The sequence below is a fragment of the Tenrec ecaudatus genome, chromosome 16 (genome assembly GCF_050624435.1).
Source record: "Tenrec ecaudatus isolate mTenEca1 chromosome 16, mTenEca1.hap1, whole genome shotgun sequence".
NCBI classification, from domain to species: domain Eukaryota; kingdom Metazoa; phylum Chordata; class Mammalia; order Afrosoricida; family Tenrecidae; genus Tenrec; species Tenrec ecaudatus.
This window is the reverse complement of record NC_134545.1, coordinates 87,428,832-87,450,873: the sequence shown is the minus strand read 5'-3', so window position 1 is coordinate 87,450,873 and position 22,042 is coordinate 87,428,832. Positions and strand designations below refer to the sequence as shown.

The following is a 22,042-nucleotide window of genomic DNA, read 5'->3' as shown; positions in this document are numbered from 1 at the left end:
CTTTGCGCTCAGGGAGTTGCCTTGAGTTGGAATCTACTCAATAGCAATGGGCTTAGGAAAAAGCCAGGCAGAACACTTTAGGGATAGGAAATGGTACAAGCACTGAAGAGGTTACATAGGAAAATCAGGTAAATGAGAACCAGATTATGACAGGAGGTGAAATGATCGGATATGCATTTGAAAGACTTCATCTTTGTGGCAGTTCTTCATGTGCAGAAAATTTCACGATAAAATGTATCACCAAGGTGAGAATAATACATATTGTTATGCAGGGGCTTTTCACCCTGGCAATGACCACTAGGAGCAATTATGCCTTTGGACCTAGATGTTCCCTGTGATAGGCTCCGAGACTCAGGACACACAGGGTCACCAAACAAAAAGCATTGACACATGGGGAAAAAAAATGCAAAGACAGCACTGGCTGAAAAGAACTTCTTACGATGGAAAAGGAGAAACAATTTTGCCTTTTGCCCATATGCAGAAAAGCATCTCATCTCTCTGGTGGCTGCATAAACTGAGGGACAGTTTCTGTGTCTTACAGAGTTGCTATTCTTAGATGAGCCACCATAAAGGTCAGCTTAATCAGCCTAAGAAGTTTCTGAGTGCCAGCTTACAAAGAGACACTGGGCAGCCATGGCTTTCCAGGCCTGGTTTTCAGTTAAGAGCCTTTAGCTTCAGTTAAAGTACTTGGCCGTTAACCGAAAGGTCAGTGATTTGAGCCTTCCGGCTAAGAGAAAGCCCTGGCAGCCACCTCAGTCAGGTTTTACAGCCTTGGAAGCCCTAGGACATTCCTACTGTCACTATAAGTTGGAATTGACTTGATGGCAGTGGGTGACTTTTTTTGGGGGGGTGGGGAGGAGGCAGGTGGTGAGGGGTAGTATTTGCCAATATTATGGGGCTGGAAAACCATGCTACTAACTGATTAATGGAGACAAAAATCTTCATGTCTTGTGGAAAACAGTGAGGTTTTAAAGAGTGTTTGCGTCAAATGGGAGGAAAGTTCTGAACTTACATTATTAGCTCTGAATAATCTGTACTCATAGGTCTTCAACTAGATTTAGGATTTGAGCTGTTACATGATCTAAGAATCCTCAAGTCAAAAAATTAATAGAAAAAGTAGCCCACAAGCTGGAAATACCTGGAATATCTGGCAGAAACAAAGAAAAAACTATGAAGAGACCTACCCTCAATCAGGGCATGAAGAATTCCCACATAAAAAGCTCTGCTGAAGATGAAAGCATAATTGAAATTACAAAAATGTTTTAGACAGGAAAAACATCATAACAAGTAAGAATTGGGAAATTCAATGAATAGCATGGTAAGACGTCCTCTCTCCACCCCTACAAACCAAGCTAACAGAAGGATCAGATAATATAAGCATGTTTCAAATTATTAAAACCAGAAAGAATGAATTAAAAACATGATAAAAAGTCCCCTTTGATTACCCACTTAGAATTAAGGTGCATCTAAGTATTTATACCCTCTCCACTTCAATCCATTAAAAAAAACAAAAAGCATAGATCGTAAAACTACATTTTGAAAAGAAGACACGTGAAGTACACTCCCAGCCACATCAGTACCATTACTGCCAAAGCAGCAGCCCAACTGGATTCTCATTAAATAGGCCCCAAGCTGAGCAGGCTGCAAAGAAATTAAAATCAATTTCCTGTGTTGTTATTAGGAACCTGAATCATGAACTCAGAAAAAGCCACTTGACCCTGGTAGGAAAATCCCAGAGCCAAGAAGGGAAGTTGCAACATATACCCTGGCTTTCTGAAGGTCTCCTTGGTGACGTCCTAAGGCAAGTTGACTCTCAAGGTTTGGCTAGACACTGGGTTAATTTGATGTTCTTTCTCCCTGAGCAGTGGAGGGAAAGACAGTCCTGCTGTGAGGTATCCCCAGCAATTCCCTATCAGTGATCTTTTTTCTACCACATAATAAGTCCACTGACGTCTTTAGCAAGGGTGGTGCTGGGAGAGGTGCTGGCGCTGTAGAGTAGTGGGTTAGCTGGACTGCTAACTGCTAGATCAGTGACCCTAGAATCCCTTGAGTGCAGGTCCACTCTGTCCTATGGGGTCACTAGGAGTCAGAATTGACTCCGGTGACCAGCAAGCAGGTAGCACTCAGGCAGTCCGGAGGACCATCCAGCAGTTCAAGATCTGTCTCCAGCTGACTCCATGAGGCTGGTCCTTCCCCACTTGTGGCAGCACTGCTTCTCCACACCGAAAGTGAGGGTGGCCAATGGGCCCACATGCGACTTTCCTATGCCTGCATGGGACTGTTCTTTTTCAACGTTCTGAGAACAGAAATCAACTGTTACCACTTTGAAATGAGAAGAATCCATACCAAAACCACTATTTCCAGGTTCATTTGAAAAATCAAGGTCCACATACCCATAGGTCCATCAAAGACAGCAGCAGAGATGTACACACAGAGGCCGCCCTGGTGGTGTTGGGGTTAAGTGATGGATTGCCACCAGCAGCTCTGTGGGAGACCGAGGAGGCCATCCTGCCTGCATAAGGATTTAGTCTTGGAGACCCTATGCAGGCTCACTACTGCATAGGAATTGACGTGATGGCAGTGGGTACAGATATATGTGGACTCCTGCTTCAACACAGTTCCCCCCGCCCATCTCCAGCCCCCCACTGACCAATAATCCTATCTGCTTGACTCAGTCACTGCCTGCCCCCGTGGGCATGTGATTAGCTACTCTTGCTCTAGAGCAGTGGTTCTCAACCTGTGGGTTGCAACCCCTTTGGGGGTCGAAAAGCCCTTTCACAGGGGTCGCCTGATTCATAACAGTAGCAAAATGACAGTTATGTAGTAGCCACGAAAACAATGTTATGGTTGGGGATGGGTCACCACCACATGAGGAACTGTATGAAAGGGTCGCGGCATTAGGAAGGTTGAGGACCACTGCTCTAGAGTTTAGTGGTAGACCGATCCTCTCTTCATTCTGAGGTGAGTCCCCATAAAAGCCCCAATAAAAATGCTGTCACCTGTACTCTCTACAATAGGTACCTGAGCCAAGAAGAGGGGCCCTGCTTCATGCATGAAGGGAATACTATTCTCTCGCTAACCAGGAGAACCTGCTGCCGGGACGGCATTCAAGAGACAAGAAGGAGAATCACACTTTGCCTACTGCCTGGGTAACGAAGCACTGGCTGGGCCTTTTCACTGGTGCTGTGTTTTCTCTCTCACTCTCTTGTTTTAGGAAACCGAGAGTCAGTGTGGTTATATATCTAAAATGCATTTTCACGACTGTACAACTCTTCTCAATATGACTGAACTACTGAATTGTGTGATATGTGGATTCTGTACCAATAAAACTGTTTAAAAAGAAAGAAAAAAATTTTAAAGAAAGAAAGTTTTCAGTATCTAAATCTCAAATTTCTGTGGAAAGAATAATTTAATGTTTGGGGTTATCCTCAGCTTTCATGCTGACAGACACACCAAGGCCTGAGAAGAGATGGGCTATGCCTTTGAGGCATTTTGTAATAACTTATGTTAAAAAAATTTTTAACATTTATTTCCATTTGTAAGTTCATTTTGGGCCCTAATAAACACAGTCTTATTAACAGAATGTATTCTTCCGTAATATGGCAAAGCCACCCACAGGAGAGTCACTATTTGGAGCCATAATCATTGCATCGTAATAAAGATATCGTGTGTGTGCTATGCACACGAGAGAGCTTCAAAAATCATGGAAAATGGAATTGAAAGTCAATGGAGTCTCCCCCCACTTAATTTACAATAAAGAATTGGGGTTCACGAACTTGGTTATGAACCAACCAGGAGGTTGTAGGTGACAGTCTACTCAGAAGCCCCTCAGGTGAAGTCCTGCTGATCTGCGTCTGAAACAGCACCCCAAGAGCCCTAAGGGCACAGTTCTCTGATACACAGGGTCTCGCCAGGAGTTGGAATTTAGCTACAGCTTTCTCAACCTACATACATATAATCACAGACTACACATGCTCTTATGGTTTTTAAACCTCTCAGCCTGCCATCCTACAGAGATCAGGAGGTGCCAGTATCCCTCCCCATCTTCTGCATGAGAACACTTCGTCTAAGGCTGCAGAACCAGGTTAAGATCCTGGCCTTCTAATTTGGGGTTCGCAATTCTTTCTATGGCTGGGTTCCCACTCATTCAAGTGTTCCCTGTATCTTGAAAATGCGCTTAACTAAATAAAATACACACTTCATTACCAGGAAGAAGAGAGAGGTACTGTTTTCAAGGGTGTCTGAAATATCGACAGTACAAATTAGTTTGTTGTTGTTGGCTGATATACTTTACAAGAGAGTCATCAATATTTCTCCAGGGAAGATATTCAAATAGCCCCAAAACACATGAAAAGATTAACAGTGTCACTAGTCATTAGTGAAACGAAAATTGAAACCACAAGTGAGATACCATTTTATACCTACTGGGATGGCTATAGGAGCGCTGGGCTAGGCATTAGACTGCTAACTATGCGGTTGGCAGTTCAAGCCCTCCTGCTGCCCCAAAAGAGAAAGATGAGGCTATGTGCTCTGGTAAAAATGTACAGCCTTGGAAACCCTTTAAATGGGCACTATGAGTTGGAATCGACTAGATGGCAATGGGGTACGAAGGGAGTGGGTAAGATGATTTTATAAAACACCCAGCTGTAGAAAGACTGGAAGCCTCGTGCACTGTTAGTGGGAATGTAAAATGGTGGTCATTAAAAGTAAGCAAAATGTGGTATATAAACATAAAACAGACAGTTAAAGCTCACTCACTCACTCACTCACTCACTCACTCCCTCTGAGTGGATGCCATTCCAACTCCTAACTCTACAGGACAGAGCACATGACAAGTTGGACCGTGTTTGAAACCAAGGCTGAGCCCATGAGTCCCGGTTTGGTGAGAGTTTCTGAAAATATGTGCTTTAATAAGCAAGAGAATCAAACAATAATAGATGGATCAGCTTCCTTGATGCAGCATCCAAGGAAACTCATGTCTCACATCCAACTACCAGCAGACACTACGGAAAGAAGTCACTGGGTCACACTTCAGCCACTCCCCAACCACATCCCCGTCTCTCCTAAGATACATACAGTGGACACTGCCCCTCCTCTTTCTATTAGTTGGAAGAACAAGCTAGTTCAAGCAAGTCACCTCCCAGGACTGAATCCCCATTTCCAGCAATCAGCAACAGAAGCCACTTGGTATGGTCCAGGGTGCAAATCCATTTGAGGCCTGCCCAGCAAAATGATGGCTCCAGAGGGTCACAGATCAGGCCACCACAGGGCAACATTCAACGCACTCGTGTGACAGATTAGGAACACAGAGTGAGAAGTGCTGGGGAAGAAGAGTCAAGAAGCGAGGCTGCAAACTAAGGTATGAGGGCTGAAGTAAGCCCCAAACGATCCTGTTTTCCTGGACTAAAGTTTACTTCTTCAAGGAAGGGGCGGGAGGGGGTGGATCATACTCCTGCACTGTCACTGGAGGAAGTGACTGTTTTCTTTGGCTCCATCCGGGATTAAAGTTTCAACATCAGCAGACAGAGTCCCCGCCCCCTTCCTACTAAGTCCACCAATTTGTCTTTGCTGTAACAGCAGCAAGCTGCTGGGAAAAAACCAAAACACCAGGTTCCTTTAAAAAGGCAGCTTCTTTGAAGAAAGAGGGCTGGAGGTTCAAATAATTCATCTGAAAGAACTTGGGCCAGAACCATCTTCTCTCACCTTTCGGAGACCACAGAGGAGCTACCACTTAAAAGGATTTTACCCATCAGTTCAGAAAAGAATCACGGTTCAACATTTGGTAGTTCAAGCAGGGCTGCCCTAGTGTTTGCAGATTGTATGGCCAGGATCCCCCCAAGCATGCTATCACCCGTTGTCCTGAACCCAAGGAGCCCTGGTGGCCTAGTAGTTACCAGTTGGGCTGCTAACGGCAAGGTCAGCAGTTCAAAACCACCAGCTGCCCCTTGGGATAAAGACAAGGGCTTTCTATTCATATAGAGTCTTGGAAACTTACAGGGGCAGCTCTACCCTGTCCTATAAAGTCACTATGAGTTGGCACCAAGCAGATGTCAATGAGTTATTGAGAATTGTCCTGAACCCATGTGGTGTGATGGGTCACTTTTATAAGGCTTTTCTCACTATGGTCTTGTAAGTCCCACTAAGTGGGGTCTCACTGCCACCAAGTCAATGTTGACTTATAACGACTCTTTCAAAGACTCTGGTTAAGGGAGTAGAAACCTCAGGAGTTGCTGATGGTTTCAGACTGCTGACAATGCTGATCAGCACCCAATGCATAACCATTACACCATCAGGGATATACCACTATGTGGAGTGGGACTATGTAAATTAAGTGCTTAGAGCCTGCCAGGGGGTTGGATAGTGGGCTTATAATCCAAATATAGTGCAGGGCATCCTTGTGAAGGCAGAACCGTGCAAATAAGGTGGATGAAAACCTAAAAAGCACATTGCTCACTTTAGCCATCCAGTAGGCTTCAAATGAGCCCTGCTAAAGGTGGATGGGAAGGGGAGGAGAGACACACAACTCACTACCACCAAGAAGAGATGTCAGAGCACACCTTTGGATCCTGGGATCCTGTGCTGAGATCCTCTTAGACCCAAGTTAGAGAAAGAGAGAGCTTTAACACCAGAGAGAGTGCCTAGGCCCTAGAGCAGCGGTTCTCACCCTGTGGGTCACGACCCCCTTGGGGGATCAAATGAATCGGGGTTGCCTGATTCATAACAGTAGCAAAATTACAGTTATGAAATGGCAACAAAAATAATTGTATGGTTGGGGGGGGGTCACCACAACATGAGGAATTGTATTAAAGGGTCACGGCATTAGGAAGGTTGAGAACTACTGCAGTAGAGAGGCTCAGCATCTCCAGAAAGCAATGGTGCCTGAGAACCAACTCTTAGCCCTTTGCAAAGCACAGAATAGTAAGGAGAAGATGGGAAGGGGTCTGGCAGCAGACTTTTAATGTAGGTACCACCACACCAGAGTAATACAGCTATGTAATCTTGAACAGTTGGCTTCTTGAGTTTCCATTTTCTCATTGTAAAAAGGAAATCAAGCCCCCTAGCTCAAGAGTGGCTGTGGAGACCAAATAATAAACATCCCAGGTAAATGTTGACTATACTGAGCAGTTCAGGAGTTAGTTGATAGCAAGTCTCTCTTTCCTGTCCCCGTATCACTGCTCCCATGCTGAAGCTTGGTCAATGCTCTCCTCGTAAGATCTGGAGATCACAGAGAAATGTGGGTTCAACATTCTCATGCCCTGGCCACCATCAGCATCAGATCAATTCAGGGGCTGCTGGTGTGGCTCTCAAATAGCCCCTAGTGTCAGCCCCCCGTGCCTCTTTCCAATATGGACAAAGGACACAGCTTGAGAGGGTCTCAGACTCACCCTGGTGTTGCTGGACTATCTACTCATTTCTAGTATCAGGGATCATTTCAACTCACTGCAATGGACCATCTGAGGGAGAGTGGGTCTCCGCACAGAGAAGACAAGAGACAAGAGATGCAAAATGTAAATTGTTGTCTCCATGGATTCTGTCAACTTTTCCTTTCATGCTACTCTGCAAAGGGCCACCTGCTGAAGGCTCTGTCTTCACACCTCTGCGCCCCCTGCAGTACTCTGTCCCTCTCCAATGTCACTCGCCACCCCTGGAGCACTCTTCCTTTACTTGACCCAAATCCCTTAAGAGCTGGGACACAATTTATATCCATAGCAAACTTTGTATCCATAGCAAACTTTGAATAGAATAGGTACAGTGCACCTTTCAAATGACAGCAGGCCAATCCAGCGAATCCAGCAAAATCATCACTTTCTGAATTAAATATAAATTAGAATTCACTTAAAAGAGCATTCTGTTGTTAAGTTTGTTCTCTGAAAGTCAGTAATCCATCTGCTAATTGAAGGCTTTACCTGAAACCCACTCTCTGATCTTGTCAGATAATAGAGGGGTCGTGTGTTCTAAAGCAGTTCTGGTTGCTACCTGACAGACAGATTGGTGGTTCGAACCCACCAACCACTTGGAGAGGAAAAGATGAGGCAGTAAGCATCCATATGGATGGCCTTGCCTTGGAACCTCTAGGAGGCATTTCTACTCTGTCTTGTGTGGTCGGGTGAGTTGGAATCTGCTGGAAGGCAATGGGTGGCATTAGCAGCATGTCTGATTGTGTATTCCAGCTGAAACTGGGTATGCTGTTTCCCCAGCTACAAAGTTCAGCAAATGACTCTCTCCTCTTGAACATTAAGTGCTCTAAATACAAAAAGATTGCTCTCTAACCAAGCGAGTGGCTTACAGGGAGCTTTCTTAGCATATAAGACAAATGCAGCCCACAGTCAGTATGCCGCACTTGTTAGCTTGAAGGACGACTTTCTTCCTCCCCTGTATCCAGAGGGCATCAACCCCTGGATCCCTGCTTTGCCTCTGGCACACTCAATACTGTGGCTCCTGGGAGAGACTCTCCCTCTCCCCAGCAGGACTAAACAAAAACAACACTCCCAACCCGATTGGGCTGGAATGCTTTCCCCCCCAGCTCAAATGTCTAGGAAATTCCTACTCATCCTTCAAGAATCAGATATCACCTTCTCAGAAAAGCCTTCCACGCCACACCCTCCCCCGGCGTGATTCGTGTACTGTCCACCCTCTGCTGTCAGGTACCAGCAGATGGATTCTAACTCACAGTCACCCTATGTACAAGAGAAGGGACCACCGCCCTGACCTGGGCCCTCCTCACAACTGCTGTGAGGCCCGAGCTCATTGCTGTAGCTACTCTTCTTCTCGAGACTCTTTCACCTTGCCACTGACCCTTTAACTCTACCAGCCACTGTGCCCTTCTCTGAGGCCAACCCTCTTGATAACAGGTGCAAAGTATGTGAATCGAAGTCTTGTCATCCCGCCTTCTAAAGTGCATTCTGGCTGTACTTTCAAGACACCTTTGTACCTTTGGGAGTCCACAGTCACAGTCTTTGCAAACACCTTAATTCAAATCAATAAATCCCCTTTGGTCTTCCTTATTAATTACATAAGTTTCATATGCCACAGTAGTTAAAAGATTTGTTGTCATGTTGAATTTTATGAAAAAGTGTAAGAGTGGAGTCCAACCTGTCAATCTGCCTATTTGGGGGTGTGGCCTTTTATTAAGTGGGGAAACACAACCTCCGGGGCTGCAACTTTGTCTCCCTGCCTGATGGGCTCTGCCTGTCTGCCTTCAGATATGAGGCCTACCTGCGGCCATCCCCCAGCACTGTCAACACCCTGCCATGTTTCCATTGACCTTGAATCCAGGGGACCATGCGCCCAATGGCCACTGGTCTTCCTGCTTTCCCTGTTCACTTGTCTGCATCACTAGACTGCAGCTACTTGCATCGGAAGGAAGCCCAGGCTTGTGGACTTGGGTTAGACTGAGCTGGGATACCTTGTTTTGATATAAGATTACTTGTTGATATAGAGCTCTTTCTTTTAAAAAAAATACTTTTATTGGGGGCTCTTACATCTCTTATCATAATACATACATTCATCCAGTGTGTCAAGCCCATTTGCACATATGCCGCCATCATCATTTTCAAAGCATTCTCTTCCCACTTGATCCCCTGCTATCAGCTCCCCATTTCTTCCCCCTCTCTCTCCCGCCCAGCCTCCCTCACAAACCCTTGATAACTTATAGATTGCTTCAAGCTCTTTCTTATATACATATGAATGCCACTGAGTTTGTTTCTGTAGACAACCCGACCTAATACACATGCATATGAAATGAATGAAAATACTATAGCTTAGGCAAAGTACACTCAGATCCTCCAAGTGACCTCTTTGTTTAATATTTTAAAGAGGTCTTTTGCAGCAAATTTGCCCAGTTCAATACGTTTGCTGCTTCCATGAACACTGATGTAGGATCCAAGTAAAATGAAATCCTTGACAGCTTTAATCTTTTGTTTATTATGTGGCTGCCTGAGAAATGCCAAACGTGGTCTTTGCTCTTGATTGAGTCTTTGTATCTTTCATTATCATACTTTACCTTCTCCAGTCTTCGGTTGAAATCATATTTCAGCTCATTTTTTCAACGTGCTTTAATCATTCTACATTCGAGATTAAGCTTCAAAGTCTCTCCGACATTCATTTTGGACTTTTTGTCTTTTTAATGACCTTTCGCTTTCTTCATGCATGATGTCCTTCATTTCATTCTGCATCCATCACCTGGCGTCTTTGGTCATTAGTTTTCAGTGCATCAAATCTATTCTTAAGACAGTCTCTACACTCAGGTGGGCTACCATCAAGGTGATACTCTGGCCTCTGTGGACTTGTTTTCACTTTCTTCAGCTTCAACTTATGGCGTTGTTCTGACTTGAGCTTCTCCATCATCACATTGCATATATATATATATATATATATATATATATATATATATATATATATATATATCTGAGTTTATTCCTGTGTATTTCATCTGTGTACAGTCACCACTGATGTTTTAAAAGGCATTTGGAATGAATTAAAAAAACATTGTCTCACATCATTCTATCATATGGTTTCTGGCACTGTTTCTATCACCAACGCCTTGTTTTCCAACTGCTGATCTTTCTTTAATTCCCAACTTTACATCCCAACCAACAGTAATTATCAATGCATCTTGACTGCCATCGTTCATCAATTTCAAACTGCAGAAATTGGTAAAAATGTTGAATATCCTCATCTTTGACATTATTGATTGGTATGTAAATTTGAATAATAGTAGTATTAACCGGTCTTCCTTACAGGAGTGTAGACATTATCTTATCACTGACTGTTATATTTTAGGATAGATCACAAATGTCCTTTTTGACGACGCTACCTACACCTGAATTCTCTCACTTGCTCTAGTAGCTGGATTTGTACACAGGATGAACAGTAACGAGAGAGGCTCCCAGCTCTAAGTCCACACACAGTGGTCAGTCATGGACAACCATGAGTGTGAGACTTCATTCCAACTGCGGGGGTTTCAACCTGTTACCCTGACACCTCTCTAAAAAGAAACTGTTCACTAGTGCCTATCTCCTATATAACTGTGGTCTTAGCTTCTTTTAGGAATGAGTAGATTAAAAATTAAAATTACACTTGTACAACATGCCTTCTCCCTGTCAGGCAAGGTACTAATATCCTTTTGTGAAATCCTCCCCCAAACTCTCTGAGAAGGTGCCATGCTCTGCATTTCAAAGGTGAAGCTTGGAGCAGTTATATGCCAGTCTGCGAAGGAGCCCAGATGGAACTGCAGGTCTTTCTGGCTCCTAACCTTCACTGTCTGCTTTCCCTCTCCCCCTGCCTGGCTGACATAGCACCAGTTGTTTTTTTCCAGCCGATTTCCAATACTGCTCAAAATCTTCACTGGCGGACTTCTCTGCCCACTGTCTTTCCTGGTGGGGAGGAGGCTGCTAAATATGGGTGCCCCATCCTCTGCCCGCCAGCCGCATCCAAGGAACATTCTCTGAAGGATGTCTGGAGCTCCTCAGAGACACTTTCTTGGGAAGACTTCCCGACGGGAGACTTGCTCGCCTAGCACTTTTCTTGAGATTAAACGCATAGTTCTTAGCAGCACCCAGGAACCGGCAGCAGAGAAGGTGTGTGTCTGCCCCTACCCCCTTTTAGCTAGGGCAGCTGGTTACAGTTACACATTCCTATATGGACATGCCTCTCAGACCAAAGAGGGGGTGGGGGTGCCCAGCCTCAGAAGCCCTGGAACAAATCGTTGGCAACAGCTGCGTTCTCAGCAGACAGCAGTTGGCCGGTCGCTACCGTTTTCTCATTCCACACTGTTACTGGCTATAATTTAGTGCTCCTCGTTCAAACGGCCACTCACAGAGCAATCAAGTCTCTGCCACACGGGTCGATTTGCTTTGAAAAATCGGTCAGTGGGGCCTAAGGAGGGTCAGCCTCCCATCCCATCTCCCTGAAGTAGTCAGGACACCCCTCACCACACAGCCCCAACTGCAGGTCCTACCCCACTGTCCCAGAATCCCATCAGGATCAAAAGGCCATGATGAAAGGTCTGTCTAGCAGCTAAATCAAAATGCAGGGGAAGGAATAAAAGGGTTTTGATTATGAATCCCACTCAAGTCCCCCCCACTCACTCCTTACCCTGACCGCCTCCCAGCTGTTTCTTCCACCTAGCTTCAGCAACAAAATTACGATGCTTCATGAAACACTAGAGTTGAATGGCTACAGAGAGACAGAGACCACACACACACACACACACACACACACACACACACACACACACACACACACACGGGTGGGGGGGGGAGTTGCGGGGTTAGGAATATGGAGGGTCTGAAAGTCCAAAGCCACTGGCAAACAAGAAGAGAGGGCTGCAAACGGCTGGCCTGTTCTACAAGGCATTTTCGCAAAGACCCCTCCACCCAAAGCAGCGGTACCTAAACCAAGTTCCTCCACCCTGTCCCCTTCCCAAACCGGACCCACCAAGCACCCACCGTGCCAGGAATTACCTGTCTAAGACCCAAAAGGAAAGGCATTCTGCAAGAGCATCGTCCACACTGACGGGAACAAAGGGCCTTGAAAGTTAGGATCTGGTCACAAGCATATTCCCGACGAGGGCCAGCATGCCCCACAGTCCTGGATAGCCAGCCTTCCTTTGCAAAGAAGAGAAAGTAAACAGAGTCCAGGGACCGAGGCAGGCACTGGCCCTCCTGCTCGCCTCACTACTCCCCCCACCCCCACTGCCTGGCTACGACCCACCCCCACCTTCTTGTGACATATCTCAGGCGCAGCAGAGCTGAAGCTGCCTGCCAAGGGGGAAATGACATCAGTTCAGGCGCGGCAGGAAAAAAACTTCTGACAGCTGCTGTGCAGTGCTGAGAAGGATGTGCTGCAAACCCACGGCGACAGGCCCGGGCCCAGGCCACCCGAGCCCTGGCCGGCAGGGCAGCAGGGCGGGGGCTGCTGCCTGCTCCCACAGGCCCCTCAGCTCGGAGCAAGCTGGCCAGTACATAAATCAAGTCTCCCAGGCTGAAAAGAGCTTCCATTTCTCTGAATCATGACTGGGCTTTCCAGATCCCCAGCCATTGTTTCTTCTCCTTGGGAAAGAAAATAGAATCCAGGGACTGTCATTTGCATGAAAACTTAACTAACCTCCTTGTGGCTGGGAGCAGCCCCCACTCCCACCGTACCCCGGGTGGGGGTTAAGGGAAACCCACTGCAGTAGCTCAAGAAATAAAAGTCCAATCATTCTGCCTGGCTACCCCACATCTCTCTCTAGGGGGATCAAGGCAATTCACAGCGAGCACTTGGAGGGCCACCTTCCCAAGCCAAGGAAGGGCATTCTACCTTGGAATGCTGACACCCGTTCCCCCCTTCCCCGCTGGCCCTTGTTTCTACGGGAGAGTTTATATTTCAAAAACAAACTGCGCGTGTACAGGCGCCAGCGACTTTCCTTACTGGTCTTACAAAAGGTACAACAAGTCCCACCGCTGCCTCCAAGTAGCCAGTGAAGCACATCATCTATATTTAAACCAACTTCTGCTTCTGAAAAGTTCACCGCCTTCATGTGGTTGGTGGTGCCTGCTGCTTGTCGCTCAGAGGTCGGCGAATGGGGAGCGTGGGCCTTACACAGCAAGCTTCGCAGAGGCCAAGGGCCTGGAGCTGGCAACCTCAGCTCACTGCCCCTCCTCAGCCCGTAACAGCAGGCGTCAGCAGCCCTCTCCAGGCCCACATCCTCCACCCAAGAGGACACTAGCAAAGGACAAAAGGTCCAGGCTTGGAGCTGCACCGGCAGAAGTGATTCTTGGCGTGCCGTGTTCAGAGGATTATTATAAAGGCAGAGAGTGGCAACTATTTCCTTAGGCTGCAAATAAATTCATTAGCTTAGTCCGCAACTCAGAGCCAGTCACCTAGCTCCTCTATCTTTTTATTTTCAGCCACAACGTGATATTTATCAAAGGGTTCCCTGGCGAGGAGCGCTGTGTTGTCAGAAATAATTCAATGCCTGGGAGCGTCTGTAACCCCTACCTAAAGCAACAAATTAGCTGTACATTTTACTTAGAGAACTGAGCTGCTTGAGAACTTTTCAATTAGTGAACCCAGCCAGACAAGACACACAGTGTGCTTATTGCAGGTCCCCCATGGGCAGTCAAGGTCACACCGACTTTCTGGACAAGGAAAGGCATGTATGTGCCAGGGCAGCCAAACCATTTCCTCAAGGCTCACGGAGAGAACGGGTCATGGCCTCTTTGCTGTATTCGGAGAGGGGTGACACAGAAAGCTGTGGTTTCTGCTGCCACAGGGGCTTGGGGACAGGCAAGCATTCTTCAGTAGACATCCACTCTGACAATGTCACACTGCCTACCACCCATCCCACGTCTACCTCCACAAACAGACCAGGCTGCCAGATAACGGGGCTAGACCAAGGCACAGCTGCTCAGGGAAGGGTGAATCAGCCGCTCTCCCCACTCCTGTCATGTCCCTGGCTCCCGGGCACCCTCTGGCCATCACAGAACACAAGTTGCATAATTAACCTTGGGAGTCAGACTACAGGGAAAGAGCATTACCCCCGGTGCACTTGCCAACCTATCAAACAAGACAGCCTGGCAACAACAAAGACATCCTAGCACCGGCAGCTTTCTGGAGAGTCACGGCCCTTCCTCGCCTCCTGAAGCCGGGCGGTATGTGAGGTACTCTTCTAGGCAACAAGGTTACCTTCATGACCAAAATATCCCAGAACCTTCGCTCTGATGGGCTCTGGGGACGTTCCACTTTTATTGCTTCTTATTTTTTTATAAATCATTTTATTGGGGGCTCATACATTTCTTATCACAACCCATCCATTGTGCAAAGCACATTTGTACATTTGTTGCCATCATCATTCTCAAAACATTTTCTTTCTACTTGAATACATAGTAACAGCTCATTTTTTCCTCCCTCGCAAACTCTTACCAATTTATAAATTATTTTTTCATGCCCTACACTGACCAATGTCTCCCTTCACCCACATTTCTGTTGTCCATCCCCCTGGGAGGGAGTTATATGGAGGTCATTGTAATCAGTCCTCCCTTGCTCCCCGCACCTTCCCCTTACTCTCCTAGTATCACTACTCTAGTTATTAGTCCTGAGGGGTTATCTGTCCTGGATTCCCTGTGTTTCCAGCTCTTATCTGTACCAGTGTACATCCTCTGGTCTAGCCGGATTTGTAAGGTAGAATTGGGATCATGAAAGTGGGGGGAAAGAAGCATTAAAGAACTAGAAGAAAGTCGTATGTTTTATTGTTGCTACACTGCACCCTGACTGGCATGTCTTCCCCCGCCCCCCACCCACTCCCGACCCTTCTGTAAGGGGATGTTCAATTGCCTAAAGATGGGCTTTGGGTCTCCACTCCCCCTCACTCACAATGATGTGATTTTTTTGTTCTTTCATACCTGATCCTATTGACACCTCGAGATCACACAGGCTGGTGTGCTTTTTCTACTTTTATAGACAATACTCACCAGTGACTACTTCTCTTTTGTTTTGTTTTGTTTTTTGACTACTTCTTATGAAGTGAAACTGCAACAAAATTAGGGGGAAAACATTGTAAAAGTTTAAACAAACCTATGAAAATTGTATCCTAAGCTTCCTTATGATTTCCTCATAATGAATCAAACCTTTAGGGACGCTACCCAAGCATCCCTGGTGGTCCATGCAACAATTAAGCTCTCCGCTGCTAAAGTGAAAGGCTGGGGGCTGAGCCAAGCTAGCCCCTCCGCAGGATGAATCCAAGGAAACCTCTGCCAAGACTAGAGTCTAGGAAAGCCGAAGGACAGTTCTTCTGCCACATGGTGTCACTATAATCAGTCACCTTCACAGCACTGAATCTCCCTACCCAGTACAGTGTTTGCAGTCAGCATTTGTCTGACAACAATAAAAAACAAGTGACTACACAAAACACAGAAAAACCTCAATCAAAAGGAAAGCAGGAAATACTAAAACCTGAAGGGGAAAAAAAACGAACTTTAAAATGGGTCAAAAGGGAGATCAAATGATATTACATTTGAACCTAACCACACCTGCTACAGTCTGTTCTCTGTCTTGACAGCAAGACTGAAATTCACATCTCTCCACTGTGGTCGGAGGAGATTCACGGGAGGCTTGATCCATGTGGGGACCCTGCAAATGGATTTTTGGTTTCTCTCATCCATAGCCTTCTGAAAACTGGGTATTTACAAGTTGTTTTTTTTAATCATTTTATTGGGGGCTCGTATAACTCTATTTTTTTTTATTGTTAAATAGCTGTTTTACTGGTGTGTGGGGATTTTCTGGGAAAACCAGAAAACCTGCTAGACAAATTCTAAAAGAGCTGTTACACTTACTCGTACAGCTCTTATCACAATCCATCTATCCTTCCACTGTGTCAAGCACATTTGTTGCCATCATTATTCTCAAACATCTTCTTTATACTTGAGCCCTGGTATCAGCTCATTTCCCCCTCCCTCTCGAACCCTTGATAATTTATAAATTATTATTTTTTCATGTCTCACACTGACTAATGTCTCCCTTCACCCACTTTTCTGTTGTCCATCCCCCGGGGAGGGGTTATGGGTTATATCTCTATCACTGTGATCGGTTCCTCCTTTCTCCCCCACCTTCCCCTTACCCTCCTGGCTCAATACAAGTTTTGATGCCATTCCCATCTTCAGATTTGGCTTTTATTATTTACAATCCAAGGATTGCACAGGCTGATGTGCTTCTTCCATGACGCCTCACTTTGATGACTGCTTGTTTGAAGATAAGCCTCTAAGACTCCAGACACTACTCTTTCTGATAGCTAGGCACCAGGGTATCAGACCAGAAGTTACCGACATAAGAATACAGAAACAAGCAAGAGCTAGCTGAATGTTAAACAGACATGTATGTATGTCCCTGGGGGGTGATACAGAATCCTGTTTAGAAGAACTTGGCCACTTACGCTGGGTGACAATTGCAAGGTCGCAGTTTGAAACCACCAGCAGCTCGGTAGGAGAAAGGCGAAATGAGGTTTTCTACTCTGGTAAAGAGTTAGTCTCGGAAACCTACAACGGCAATTCTACTCTGTCCAATAGGGTCACTATATTAGAATTGACTCACTGGCAGTGAGGGGTGTGTGTGTGTGTGTGTTTTTGGTGTGTGTGCGTGTGTGTGTGCGCGTTCTACTTCAGAGGGCAGAGTGCTATGAGTTCATCAACGGGGATTGCTCAGAAGTTCTCATCGGTTCCTAGCACAGATCTTCCCAGGCCTGGATCCTCAGGCTCCTGGTGAATTGTCCCCACACCCATCCATGTCATCGGCTGACTGAGACCCAAGGAGACTAGAGCTGAGGCCCACGGGTATCTCATTTTGCAATCAAGGAATCTGAAGAAAGAGAGCTTTGTTAGAACAAGGCAGCAACTGACAGGCTCCGAGGGCCACTTTATATACAGAAGTGTGAGCGGAGGCTTGCTAGGCAGACACAAAACATCTAAGAGACCTTTCTAAGGTCTTGGCACAAGTGCTTTCAAATCTAATTAAATATAGTAGCGTTCTACCTCAAAAACAAAACAAAAACCCTGAAGTGGACACTGAGCCAAACCCCACACCATTGTGTGCGCCACAATAAAAGATACATGGAGACATCTTCATGTCAGCCCTGAAAGACACTGGGCATCGATGAAAGGATCCACAAGTCATTTTTCTGGGGAATGCCATGGGAAGGCTTCCAAATCCAGAAGGATGCTTTGCAGAACTTGGCCAAGTTGGAAGGCATCTGATGCTAAAGATTGCTCCGTTGCCAGAAACCAACAATCCTGGCTTATCTGTGTCCTGGGGCTGGACAAACACAGACATGTGGCAGGCCTACACAGCCCTTGACTTCTGGGCAGGACACAAAGCAATACACACCACGGGCTAGTTTCTTCTACAAGGTGGCCCGCCATCCAACGCTGTGGCTGTTTCCGTTAGTCACTGAGTCGTCAAGGGATGATGGTGGAGCAAGCCCCAGCTCAAACTGCTGCAGCACTTTATTACCTGCCAAATAAGGGACAACTCGGATGCATGTTGACATCTTCTATGTTCCAGATGAAAAACTTGAGCTTCAGTGAAGGGCACACACCTCGCAGGCAGTGGAGCCAGCAATTCGATCAGGTCTGGTGGTGGTGTGAGGTGCCATTGGGTCGAGCTGCCCCACAGTTTTCTTAACTCTATGGGGCAGAGTACTGATTCTTTCTCCCCTGTTGTCACTCCGTAGCTTCGAATCGCCAGGCCTTTGGGTTAGCAACCAAAGCCTTAACCAAGGCTCTGTGCCGCCAGGGCTCCAGAACCGGGCCTAGGTGGACTTGGACACACACTGAGCTAGTATGTCTTTATGAATTATCATTGCTACCTCCCTCCAATTTGTGACTTGTTATTCACACCCATCCACCCAAGATGTACCCTGGGAATGACAAAAATGTCCTCACAGAGGAACGTGCCTTGCCCTGGAGGAGTTCTTTACCCAGGTTGGGAGATAACCAACAAGAAATTCTAGAACAGCCAGGGAGGAGAACAGTATGAACCCCAGGGCCGCAAAGGAGGGGGAGATCTGCTGGGAGACAGAATGGCCAAGAAAAGATGGTAGCCACAGATTGAACCCCAATTGAATTCCCACCAACCACTGGCTGGGGGGTGGGACTAGTCTTGTCCTCAGACAGAGTACATTGGAATGTGTATTATTACTGCAGATATGGTGAGGTTAAAATTTTACATATTATCGTGTTTTCCCTGTTGACCCATTTTTATTTGCTCTTGTTTCTGTTAGCTTCTGATTTCACTTGGATTGAGGTTTTCTGTGTTTCATTTTGGGTTTTTTTGCATGATTTTCTTTAATATGAAATCCAGGATAGATATATCTATAGATATAGTAACTAATAGTTCATTAGGTTACGGGGGGGGGGCAATGAGGAGCTAATTATAACAAAGAGGACAAGAATAAAGAAAATGTTCTCAAACTCATTGTGGTGATGATGGCACAACTCTTTTGAGTATATTTAAACCACTGGATTGTAAGGGATGTGAATTATATGTCTATTAAACTGTTGAAAAATAAACTAACAAATAAAAATACTACTGAAAAAAAAGGCGGGGTGGGGGGCGTACTAAAAAAAAACAGACGGGAGTTGGTTGACAGGAGCCAGCCTGGGCGAAAAGCAGAGAAGGCCAGAGTGGGCTGGAGCTGCCTCGAGGAGGTGTGGCTCCTGTGTATTCACTGGCAAGCGCCTGTTGGACAAGCCTGGTTTTAGGGCAGCAGCTCCCAGAGTATCAAGAACAGATAGTCCTATTCAACTAAGGGCCAGAGGCTCTCATTTGGCTTGTTCAGTTCTATTCAGCACTAGGATGTGATAACCTTGGAGCTAGTTTTGTTCCGCTGTGGGGGAGGGAGGGCCCAGGAAATGTGGGGAGAAAGGGCAGCCTCAGATTTTTAAATAAGCCAGTTGCCATTGAGCAGATCCCAGGGAGCACTGGTGATTAGTAGTTCGAAACCACTGTGGTCTCCAAGGGAGAAAGACGAAGCTCCCTGTTCCCATAAGGAATTAACAGTCTCGGAAACCCGCAGGAGCAGTTCTACCCTGTCCTATAAGGTCACTAAGAATCAAAATCAACTCGATGACCATTTGGTTTTGGTTTAGTTGCTATCAGGTTGACACCTGCGCATAGGGACGCCCTGCCAGGGCGGAACTACACTCCACAGGGATGCAGGGCTCCAGGCCTTTCTTTCAGCTCGCGGATGAGCATGTTAAACCTTTGCATTACCAAGGGCCTCCAACATATACATATAGATAGATTCATTTCTTACAGCTCTTGTAACAGTCCATCCATTGGGTCAAGCACATTCGTACATGTGTACATATGTAGCAACCATCATTTTCTATTTGAGCCCTTGGTATTAGCTCATTTTTTTGCTTCCCTCTCCCACTCTCCCTCCCGCATGAACTGTTGATAATTTATAAATTATTGTTTTTCTTACACCGACCGCTGCTGTCTCCCTTCACCCACTTTTCTGTTGTTCGTCCCCCTGGGCGGTGGGGGGTTAATATATTGATCGTTGTGATCGGTTCCCCTTTCCCCCACATTCCCCTACCCTCCAGGTATAGCTATTCTCATTACTGGTCCGGAGGGGTTTATCTGTCCTGGATTCCCTGTGTTGTGAGCTCTTATCTGTATCAGTGTATAAGCTCTGGTCTAGCCGGATTTGTAAGGTAGAATTAGGGTCATTATAGTGGGGGGGGGCATTAAAGAACTAGAGCAGCGATTTTCAACCTGTGGGTTGTGACTCCTCTGGGGGTCAAACGACCCTTTCACAGGGGTCGCCTAAGACCATCCAAAAACATTTCTGATGGTCTTAGGAACCGAGACACTGCTTCTCTATCCATCTCCAGGCGGGTCGCCCACATGCAGATATGCTGATGTGGTGAGAAAGAAGCTATCTCAACCTTCACACTGATGTTGGCTTTTTATGTATACTGTCACAAAATATAACAATGTAGTTTCCTGTTGTTATATTAGGACTGTGACCCATGCTACACCATGCCTCAAGACAAAATTTCATTTGTCATTAGAAAGAAATATTTCACAATATATAATTATATAGTTTTTGTGATTAATCACTATGCTTTAATTATGTTCAATTTGTAACAATGAAAATACATCCTGCATACCAGATGTTATGATTCATAACAGTAGCAAAATTTCAGCTATAAAGTAGCAACAAAAATCATTTTATGGTTGGGGGGGGGGTCACCACAACATGAGGAACTGTATTACAGGGTTGCAGCCTTAGAAAGGTTGAGAACCACTGACCTAGAAGAAAGTTGTATGCGTCAGTGGTGCTATACTTCACCCTGGCTGGCTCGTCTCTTCCTTGTGACCCTTCTATAAGGGGATGTCCCATTGTCTATAGATGGGCTTTGGGTCTCCACTCCACCCTCCCCTCCCAATATTTTTTAAAAGGAGAGAGCTACAAGGGGGCTTCAGAAAGCTTGTGGGAAAATTCCAGTATCTTTTCATTCTACTTTTCCACAAATTTTTTGAAATTTCATCCTCATAGAAGTCGCAGAAGCTAAACCAGGTTCCTAACAGCGTCCCTCGCTCAGAGACTTCCTGAGGCTTCTGCCTTTGGGGCCTCTCCGCCCCACCCCCACCCCTACCGCAGATCCTTCTGTTGCTGACCATCAACTGCTCCACACATCTTTATTACCGTCCAGGGAGAGTCGTCTGTGGCCATCCCCAGACAGACTCCAGAACCTGTGCAACTCGCCCCTGACAGCGGCTGTCACCGAGGGTTCACATCTCTCGCCTGATCTGCAGCTGTAGCTGATCAACTACAACAGCAGCCTTGTTTGTTTTTGTTGCACCAAAATGCTAGGTTCCTTTTTTCCGACAGTGGAAGCAGTTCAACCCAAACCAAAGGGGCATGTCGCCAAGAATTAAGTGAAAGCCAGCAGGCTACCGCGCAGGACTGTCTCCAGACACGCTCCCAGAGACTGGAGTCTAAACAGCAGGAAACACCAATGACAGGCTGCACGCCCAGAGGTCACGCTGAAAAGAAACTCCATCAAGAGAAATGAGACTTCAAGCTCTCCGCCAAATCTGATTTCATCTTTCACTTGTATTCACATTTGGGGCAAGATAGAGAAGAGGTGGAATGCAGTTGTGGAGGTGGCTGACCCAAGGAAAGAGCTAACAGCAAAGTTGTTTCGTTCAAGGACCCACCCTCCACTCAGGCACTGGTAGTTCAGTAGACGAAATCTCTCCTTGCAGCTGAATGATCCGGGTTTGACTCCCAGGCAGCCTCTAATGCACAGCCACCCCCTGGTTTACAGTTGGCTGTGAGTCTGAACAGGCTTCTGTAGTGCTTCCACATAAGACAGCCTGGAAAGAAGGTCTGGTGATTTCTGGAGGGAAAAAAATATCCTGCTAACTGATTTGAAAACTGTATGGCTCTCAATCAAACACAAGCGTGGCATGGGGCCAGGCAGCCTAGGGCCGCCGCCATTTGGGGCTGATCTGATGATAACTAGCAACCACAACTCTTGAGTCCATGAAGACA

General features: G+C 46.2%; 1 protein-coding gene and 1 non-coding gene across 3 annotated transcripts in view; both read right to left on the bottom strand.

The window, feature by feature from the left end:
- Positions 1 to 22,042, bottom strand: part of WBP1L (WW domain binding protein 1 like) — a 59,654-nt gene that overhangs the window by 21,814 nt on the left and 15,798 nt on the right. The window contains exon 1 of one of the 2 annotated variants that reach the window (XM_075534931.1): positions 12,465 to 12,631. The exons of the other annotated variant lie outside the window; for it this stretch is intronic. Coding sequence (XP_075391046.1) covers positions 12,465 to 12,491 — 27 coding nt within the window. The 5' untranslated portion in view covers positions 12,492 to 12,631. Of the gene's footprint in view, positions 1 to 12,464; positions 12,632 to 22,042 lie in introns of those variants that run through there. 2 annotated transcript variants of the gene reach the window in all.
- Positions 16,254 to 16,314, bottom strand: LOC142430039 (U7 small nuclear RNA). The gene has a single exon (XR_012780528.1). It is a non-coding gene; the product is annotated as a U7 small nuclear RNA (small nuclear RNA).